The 9,785-nt window shown below is 32.6% G+C and overlaps 1 protein-coding gene across 1 annotated transcript; it reads left to right on the forward strand.

Annotated features, from left to right (window-relative positions):
* The first annotated feature begins 606 nt into the window (after positions 1-606).
* Positions 607-2,719, forward strand: LOC141723411 (transcription factor NAI1-like). Its single transcript, XM_074525203.1, has 5 exons — positions 607-713; positions 828-926; positions 1,038-1,625; positions 1,798-2,175; positions 2,274-2,719. Exons 2-5 carry the CDS (start codon positions 891-893, stop codon positions 2,352-2,354), a joined length of 1,083 nt encoding a protein of 360 aa, XP_074381304.1. The 5' UTR covers positions 607-713; positions 828-890; the 3' UTR covers positions 2,355-2,719.
* Positions 2,720-9,785: the final 7,066 nt, after the last annotated feature.

Raw genomic sequence — 9,785 nt, forward strand, 5'->3', positions numbered from 1 at the left:
AATTTTAAGAAATTTAAATATCCAATCTAAAAATTTAAAGTCATTTTTTTCAAAAATACTTACATATAAAATATATAATAACTAAAATACGACAAATATAACCTGTAATATTAACTAACTAACTAATGATATGTCTTGCCCTAGTAACACATAAGATTAGTGAGATAATTGGTAGAAGGAAAATTGTGCATTATACATAACTATCTCTAAACTTTCGTATACCTCGACCTTTTTAATAGATAAATTACTCGTAAGATAGTGAAGAAGAGGAAGAAGAGCCCAGAAGGAAAAAAGATGATAACGAAGAAGACAAGCTTACTAAACGTCAACAGTTTTGTTCTCGCATATTTTAAAAAATTGACATGTGAATAATGTGTTTAAAGTAATAATTTTCTTTTTGTAGAAGACCGTATGTAGCCCCATACCTGATGACTAAATAGAATTGATTGGAGCTGTCGCAACGCGGGAGGGACCTCATTGACTAAACATATATATCGTATATATTAATATATCAAGAAAAAGTGTTTATTCGACGAAGAAGATGAACATTTTCACACGTGCTTTATATACTCTAATGATAATAAATTAGTCCTGCAAGTACAGCTAGGTGTTTATTTATAAGTTGAGAAGATAGATCACTGATTGATACAGTAACATTTAGATCTGACCACTAAATTTCACAACTAAGTTGAGAAGTTGCGATTTTCTTTAAGGTAATAAACCCTAGATACCATGATCCATCATAAGTTTTTTGTGTTCTTTAGTTCATAAATGAGATTGATTATCACTCAAAAATTGACTTTAAAGTTTATTTGTTGTATATGCAGATATATCTGGATACTCCTAATCTTGGATCATATTACCAATTAAGGAGCTGTACTAACAAGAAAATGGATATGTCATCTGCGTTATGGCTATCGGAACTGGTAAGTGTACATGGACTAGCATGACTGCAACTCAATGTAATAGTAAAACGTACGAATTGAATTACCAGCTAAAGGGATTTATTTATTTTTATTTTGGGATTCTGTTAATAGGAAATGGATGATCCCATAGTCAGACATCAACAAAGCCTAACGAGTGTTTTTGACGATGAGATGGCGACTTTTAATTCATCATTTTCTTCTGAGAGCTACTCAGCTTACGACGATCAATCTATGATTATCAATCCAATGGAAACTCCTGCTAACTCATTTAAATCTGAAATAGATGTGATCATGAAGCCATCCAAATTGCCTAAAACCAACAATGTCAACTGTTTCACCACGAAAAATACGATTCCAAAGCGGCCTAGCCCAGCCTCATCTTCGGCTATAATATCTTTCGAGAAGGCAGACTCGACTCCAATTCAATGGGACGATAAAAAGTTGACCTACCTAGTGAAGCCTGCTAAGAAAGAAAACATGGATAGGGATTTTGGAGATGAAGGAGACTTCTCTTATTCATATAATTCTAGCGGATCCTTATACCATGGATTCGACATTTCTCAAGAAAATAATACAGCCATACCAGTGAAGAGGACCCCCTTACAGGCTCAAGATCATGTTTTGGCTGAGCGAAAACGTCGAGAGAGACTCACTCAGCGCTTTATTGCTCTTTCATCCCTTGTTCCTGGTCTAAAGAAGGTATGTAGTATACGTACATGAGTAAATTCAATTTCCTTCAAAAATTTGTTGTAGTTCGGTTTATGTGTTCGGTTTATGTGTACGTAGCCGGTGAATATATTGATCCAAATATTAAAAACCTACCTGTAATTTTATGAATGATGTTTATGAAACGAAACAAATCAACTTGTAGATGGACAAAGCATCTGTGCTTGAAGATGCAACTAATTATATAAAGCATCTAGAAGAACGAGTAAAGACACTAGAAGAGAAGACTGTGGCAAGTAATGCTAAAAATCAAGCTGTTGTGTCGCTAAAGAGGTCTCGGAAGCATCTCGACGAAGAATCTTCTTCATCTAACGAGGACTCTGAGTGCTTTCCCCGCGAGTCTTTTCCAGAAATTGAAGTACGAATGTCGGAGGGAAATGTGATGTTTAGGGTTCAAAGCAAAAACATAGCAGGACTTGCAGTGAAGCTGTTTAGCAAGATTGAGAAGCTACACATGACGATAATTAGTAGCAGCGTCATGCCATTTTCCAACTCCTCTCTTCTTATCACCATCATTTCTCAGGTAATTAATTCCTAATTTCAACTGATCATTTCCTGCCCTTACAGTGTGAAGTTCATCAGTTCATTTCAGCTAATTAGATTGTATTTTTTTTTATACAGATGGATTCAGAATTCCATATGAGCGCGAATGATCTAGTGAAAACCTTGCAGTTAACAATTCTCGATCTAAAATCAAAATAAGGTCTATTTCTACATACCTACAAGAACACATACGCACCTAACTATTTTGCATCACTGTGTACGTTTTGAAGGAACCGTTTTCAAGTCTGGAGTAGGAAGCATCCATTTTTGTGCAGAAGGGTTTTAAGTTGTACCAATTTATTTCGTGGGTGACCATGTTCAAGCTTAGAATCCACATGCTAAAAATGGTGTTTTTAATTACCAGTATTGCCTTGGAGACGCAAATTAAGACCTTGGTTTTTTTGACAGCTCGTGTAATTGCCCGAGGTCGGGGTTTCAACTTCGAGCTTCGTTTTTTTTACCTGTGATGTTTCAATGTATAATTGCTATGATAATAATCAATATATTTACTCGATTAATTGAAAGTTAACATTTTGTCTCATACAAATTTTAAACAATCATAATGCAGTTGTCCATTTCTGGAAGGAACTCGCATGTTAGTTAGTACTTATCTTGATGAAAATGAAACGTTTGCATTTCCCTTAACATACTAATTCTTTTGTAGGAGTGAGGTGTAATCCACATGCGATCGAGTATAAAATTATGTAATAGAAAATGAAGATTAACAACTGGACTAATACAGTAATAATGATATACAAATATTTGCATGGGAAGATGTGTGCCTCACATGCTGCATTTTTAATGTTAATACAACAAAAGATGTTACGAACTTATTGGAAGTAATTAAGTTTATATTTCCCCCCTCTCTTCTGGGACGAACCAAGTCTGCGTTATTTGGGGAGTGTAGAAGCATAATACATTTCTGGGAGGGTTCTATAACGGATATTGATCATCTCAAATGTACCACGACGGTTCTGCACCAGCCGCTTACAAAAACTTAAAAACATGTTAACTTTATGGCTTTCCAAATTTAATTTATCGAAACAAATAAGGGTAGTAAACGAATTGAGTTGAGTTTTTACTCATCAACTTAGAGTTCCTTTTACACAAGTCGAGAAACTTAATTACCTGGTCGATCAATTTCTGTTGTTCGAACTCGAGTTTGTTAAAAAAAAGTAGTGTCTGAGTTGTTCATGAACAATCCGAGTTCAGTAGAATCCGAGTTGGTCAATAAAATATTTAAAAAATATTTTCAAACAAATTTTTTAATTTAGAGTGCATGTTCATATTTAATATATTTTGTTTTGTAGATAATGAGAAATTAGATTAGTAGTAGTTGATCTATGTCTACATCGTTTTTCTGTAAATAAAACATTTTCTTATTTATATAACTTATTGAGTCGAGTTTAGCAAACTGAGGCGAGTATGAATTAATTCCGAATTGATCTTACACATAAAATCCAGATCGATTTGATAAATTTCACGGGCATTTTTTTTTATTTAAACTCAGCTCAATTTCTTTTTTTGTCGAGTCTAACAATTAGCGTTATTCGTTTACCGCTCCTAATCGAAGCCGATGTAATTAGGAAGTAGCCTTGTGCTAGACTGGTAACTTGAGGAGAGAAAAGAAAAGTACTTAGGAAAATTAGAAGAATAACAATAAATATGAGAATAGTATTTTAGGTCATGAGAAGAAATTTCCACTTCCCTCAAAAAAAATGTAGAACAACTTTCGCTTTATAAAATTATAGTTTAACCTAAAAAGATATATGCTTTTGTTCAGGTGCTTTAGCTTTAGGACCTGGACTCCCGGAGATGGGAGACTAGTTTACCTGGAATATAAACTTTATTGGGGTCTTTGTTAAAATAATTTTAAAAAAAATCTTTTAGGACCGCAATTGGTTTAAATGAATGAGATAATCATTATTTTTCAATATTTCAGTATGAAGTCAAGTTTATAACTTGTTTGATTTAATTATTTTAACAAAAAAATTAGGTTACTTTTACTATAAAAGAGTGTAGTACAGTATTCTGTTAATGTTTTTGAAAATTTTGAATACTTAATTGAATAAGCAGATGCAATATTTTCAAATCCGAATTATTTGTACATGAACAAATTGAATATTATACTATTTTCTGTAGTTTTTAAAATAGATTTTAAAAAGAGAACAAGGATGCTAAGATTAACTTTATGATACATTTCCTAAAATTACCACAAATACATGTAAACAAATAATCCTAGTCAGCTCAAGTGGTTAGGGTTTATTTATTATCGTCCAGGTGCCATTCTCCTCACCCCAGAGATTTAAGTCATATTAGTCAAAAAAAAAAGTAATCCTAATCATTTATTATTAAATAATTTACTTACCATATATTTTGCATGTCTTTAAATTAGAAAAGTAATTAATTTGATAACAAATAATACACTTAAATTGTAAGGCATATGAGCCATGTTAGTCAAAAAAGAAAGTAATCCTAATCATTTATTATTAAATAATTTACTTATCATATATTTTGCATGTCTTTAAATTAAAAAAGTAAGTAATTTGATAACAAATATAATACAATTAAGTCAATCATTGTCTTAAAAAATTTTCATAAAATTAACCTTAAGGTCCTTATATTCTTTTAAAAAAATTATATCATATGTAATCTTGTATTATGTCGATGGATACTCATTTGACAAAACAAAATTCCCATTCACTGAATTCTATATATGAAAATTGTGGTACTAAATATTACTCTATGTGTCCTATAAATTCTATACATTACATTTTAATATGTTTTCCAATACTTTTTTAAAATATAACTCCACAATATTTTTTAGAAAAAAATCTGAATAAAAATTTTATGTTTAAACTTTTATCCAAAAAAATTTAAAAACATTATGAAACTTGCAAATAGCAGACGTATGTAACAGAATGAGACGGAGTATATATTACCTATTTTGGGTATAAATGGCTAAAAGGAGATGATAAGAAAAGAACAGATTAACCTGGATACGAACATATATCATAGTATTTTTTTTAGTAAATTATTGAATTTTTTTTAAACTTGCTTTTCAGATGCTAGAAAAGCAACCAACAGCAACCGTTGCGGAATGGCCGGCAATGGTATAACGGTGGTTGGAACAAAAGGAAGTAACAGATAATGAGATAAATAGAATTCCATCGTTAGTAGAAGAGCTAACATCTATAATTTCTTAATATAAAATTTGGAACTTTACAGGGCTGATAAATAAAAATAAGAGCTGAGGGAGGGTTGATACATTGGTTGAGCTATTATTATCCCTGACTGAGTTCAAGAGTTATAAATTGCAGAAAGTAACGAACTACTCTTGATTAAGGTGGGTTGCTTTTACTAGGTCAGGGACGATGACAAATATCCAAAATATTATTACCAACATAAAAAGGAAAAGTGAAAATGGTACATTCAAAAATTGTAGGCGTCAATGAAACAATTATCTATCAAAATTGAGACACGGATTCGTTGATCATTCAGCTGGTATGCGGTATGTATAACCCACTGTGCTTATCCTCAAGTGAGTCAATGATGTAGAAATTGTGTGTGTGGAAATTGCAATTTATCCCGATTCCCTGTTAATACCATAACAGAAACTAAAGCTGTGTGAAATTGTAAACTTATTTTTGCTCTCCTTTTCTGGAGTATTATATATTAGCTAAAAGTTGTGGTTGCATCAATGCATAGAGACTAGAAGAGACATCAGGAGGTCGTGGAGTGGTTGATGAGAAACTGTAAGGAATTTTCCGGTTATGTCGTTAGGATGACCCCCTGGTTATGTTTATATGAACATCAATCTTATATTGCAGTTAGCACGAGGAGTTTTCTGAATAATAGTCGGATGGCAGTTTCCTTTTACCTTGAGATAAAAATATATGTAGTGTTTGCAAATGTTTGCAATGATATTTCCATGGTTATCTGTTTAATTTTGTTATAATGTAGCATAGAGCATTGCTATTTGCTAGTGTAGCTGGAGTTGGAATAGTGTGGATTAGCAGATCTTGAAAGAAAAAAAATGTATTTACACTTAAAGTGGTAGCTAGGGCTTTAGTTTTGAGGATTTAAACTATAATCTGGCAATTAGCAAACAAACCCTGAAGACTGACATGTACCAACACCAGTACCAGTGAGTTATTTCTTAAAAATTTTATTAGTGTGTGGAAGATGCTTAATCAACTTTCCCTCCGAAAATGCGAATGCAGAGCTTTATCATGGAAGGCACTGGAGCTGGTGTTCATACTGCTACTTAACTCATAGTCAATCATGTAAAAATTGTTTAAATGATCAGCTTTTTTCTAATAATATTCTAACCCTTTATCATAATTACTAATTAAATATTGCATATATTTTGGTTTTCCAATAATGAAACGACACCAGAAGATAATTCATTTTGATCCGAGACACAAAATAATAGTACGTCATTTGAACTAGGTGCAACAAGATGATGTCAAAATAAAGTCTCATTTGAACTTACAACAAGATAATGTCAAAGTGAAGTCTCATTCGGGATGCAATATATTATCCGTCACAACTAACAAGTAAAGCGACAAACTAGGCCAAATCTTAACATCCAATTACGGTACAAACATGCAGAGAGGAAATATGATCATTACAAACATGAAACCATACATGTGAACTTCGTACATGAATTGTTACAGGCTGTGGTATTGTTGGAGCTGGATAGTTATCCTGGGGGAACAATTGGAATCAATCAGTTTTAGGCCCTGGAAACTTGTAGCACATATCAATATCTCTCTGCAAGCCGTAATCGCTGGCTTATTTGTATCATCTGCCAAAATATTTCATATACACAAATAAAAACAGACAGCCTCACAGGAGACAATTAGCTGAAAACGACTAAAGCTACAAAAGAAAAGACATACAATCTGATAAATACGTCAGTGTCTTATTGTGTGTGCACACATCACGTACACTGGAAATTCAAGTAAAAACAGGAAATAAGAGTCAGGATTCATGGAAAAAGAAGGCACGCTTGTATAGTGCAGACACTTCAGTACTTGACCCTCAATTAAGTTGAAATGATGAGTGTGAACACTGTTTGAATTGCCAGTGTAAATGGGCCTAAATTGATTTGGATCTATTAGACAGATTCTCTATAGTGAAGTTGATGGGTCAATGTCCATTTACAAGCCCATGCCTATCAAACCAGATAATTAGATGATAATAATAAATAGGATTGGTCCCCCCCATCAGCTTCCTAATCTTACTGATCTGTAGTTGGGCTTGGACCACCTTGGACAACCCATTGCATTCCAGACTTTGGATGCAAGCCATAACATGTACTACATCATTTGTTAATCATCACCGATAAGTCCTGGTCCAAACGCCTAGGTGGACTTTTCTTAATTTTGTGAAACAATCTCCCAACAATATATATAAATAAAACAGTTTGAGTAAATAAGATATAGCTAAATAATTGTATATAAACAAAACAAAAAAAAATACAATATAAAATAGAGTGATTCTTGTGTCCGGTCAAAAAACTATCTCCTTAAAATTATTTTGTCTGTTATCATGTGTGTAAGAATTGATAACCTTTTACGATAAAATAGGAGAGCGGGAGGTGTCACGAAAAATAATACCTTCAACGAATTTGAAAGAGCAAAAAACTATCATATAAAAGAGAAAGGTAGGATTTATGTTAAGAGATGATTATGTTTGTATTGAATGAGTAACCCTAAAATCTAAAGCAAAATATATAAGTTTGAGAAACTGTGTATACCATTTTTTTCATTTAATAAATAAATTTAAATTCGAGAGCCATTTTATATCCATAATTGAATTCGAATTATAACTGTCAAACTAGTTTTAATTCGTATTTAAAATAAATACAGTCCTAATTTTTTGCTTGTCTGCATGTCACATACGTAAAAAGTATAAAAAATTCAAAATCTTTTAGTAATTTTAAGTGATTTGAAGTGATTCAGGAAATTGTCGTAAACAAGAATGCATCTTAAACATTACTCATTGCGCACAGATAACATTCAACCACTCAAAGACTTCATCACGTGGGACTAAATACTCGAATTTTCCTATCCGTAAAAACCCGTAGAATTTTAGTTTCACGAATCTTGATTGAAATAATATTGATCCCCGAAGCAAAGCCATGATCCAGAAGACAGGGAATCTAATGCCTAAATGTATACATATAAGCTTCAACATCTCAAAAACAAATCAATAAGTTTACCAAATACTCCTACGAAAAAGGTCGGGGGTAAAGATAACAAAAATAATGTAGTAAAGTAATAAACAAATGAAGACGATAATGACACAAGTTTTAAGAAGAGGACTTCACTTGGTCTATTGAGAGTTGCCATATAATCTGATTCTAGAGCGCCATGACGCTCATTGTATTCAAGAAAGATTAATTATGTACATTATCAGTCCGTGCTATATAATTCTTCCCTTTTAACTTTATTAAAACAAACAAATGGAACATGACAAATTTACATACCGAGGCAATTGAAAAATTGAACCATATGAGGTGAAGGGCTATAGACAAAATCATTGCATAATGTAATACTCCACTAGTAAAGCTTAAGTTTAATAAACTGTAGGTAGGGAAGTTACAGATCACATTTCATATTTTATGTATGCTGCATTGCCGCTGAGTGCTGCGAGTATTATCCTCAATCGTTTGAATCATGAGATTTTAACCAGGATAACGGGAACGTAAAGTATTTCTAGTAAATTTTTATAATGTAACCTCATTCTGATTTTCATTAATCGGATTAAACCACATGATCCGCAATGCACTTAAGTTTGTTTCGTTTATCTGATACTAGTTTCTGCATTAGCAAAGTACATTCATACAGGCTTATCAAAGATCCATCCACAATGAAGTTGCAATTCTACTACAGAAAGAAGCACCCTATTCTAATGACACTAATAAAAACTGCTTAATTAATTGAATAATTAACCATGCATAAGTTAGGTCATCTTCACACTGGATCAGAGGCAATGGGAGGAGACAAAGTGAACAGTAATCGAGGATTTTAAAATGCAAAATATAAAATGTTTGAAAACAATTACTGTAAGAAAGAAGTAGGGGCATAGAAAAATGGAGAAAATTGAGAGCAACGACGTGTTTTATGGGATGAAAGTGCATTGGGGCTGGGAAAATTCAAGTTTAAACTTGACCCAAAGCTTCTTAATCTACGGGAAAGTGTTAACTAGTAGTGGAGTCTTGATTATAACCACCACCAGCGAATCTCTCTTGGACTCTACACCACCCCCCGACCCCTTGCCACTATCACTATTTATCCTGCTTTTTGCTGCCCTTTTAATTTCAATATCTCGCCGCAATCGTAAAGTGAGGGAGAGAAATAATGTTATATTAAATAGTATTGGTCTAAGAGCAAGTTAAACAATGTCGTAACATATGTCTTATAAATATAATAAATAATGGTGTCCGAATAATTTAGGACATTGGTTTGATATATCAGTTCCAACAATTTGTCTTATAGTTATGCTTTATTATTAAAATAATAATATATTTGAATTAAAAATGAAGGGAAGAGCAAAGATTAGAGGAGAGATATGTGTAAA

The sequence above is a fragment of the Apium graveolens genome, chromosome 5 (genome assembly GCF_009905375.1).
Source record: "Apium graveolens cultivar Ventura chromosome 5, ASM990537v1, whole genome shotgun sequence".
NCBI lineage: Eukaryota > Viridiplantae > Streptophyta > Magnoliopsida > Apiales > Apiaceae > Apium > Apium graveolens.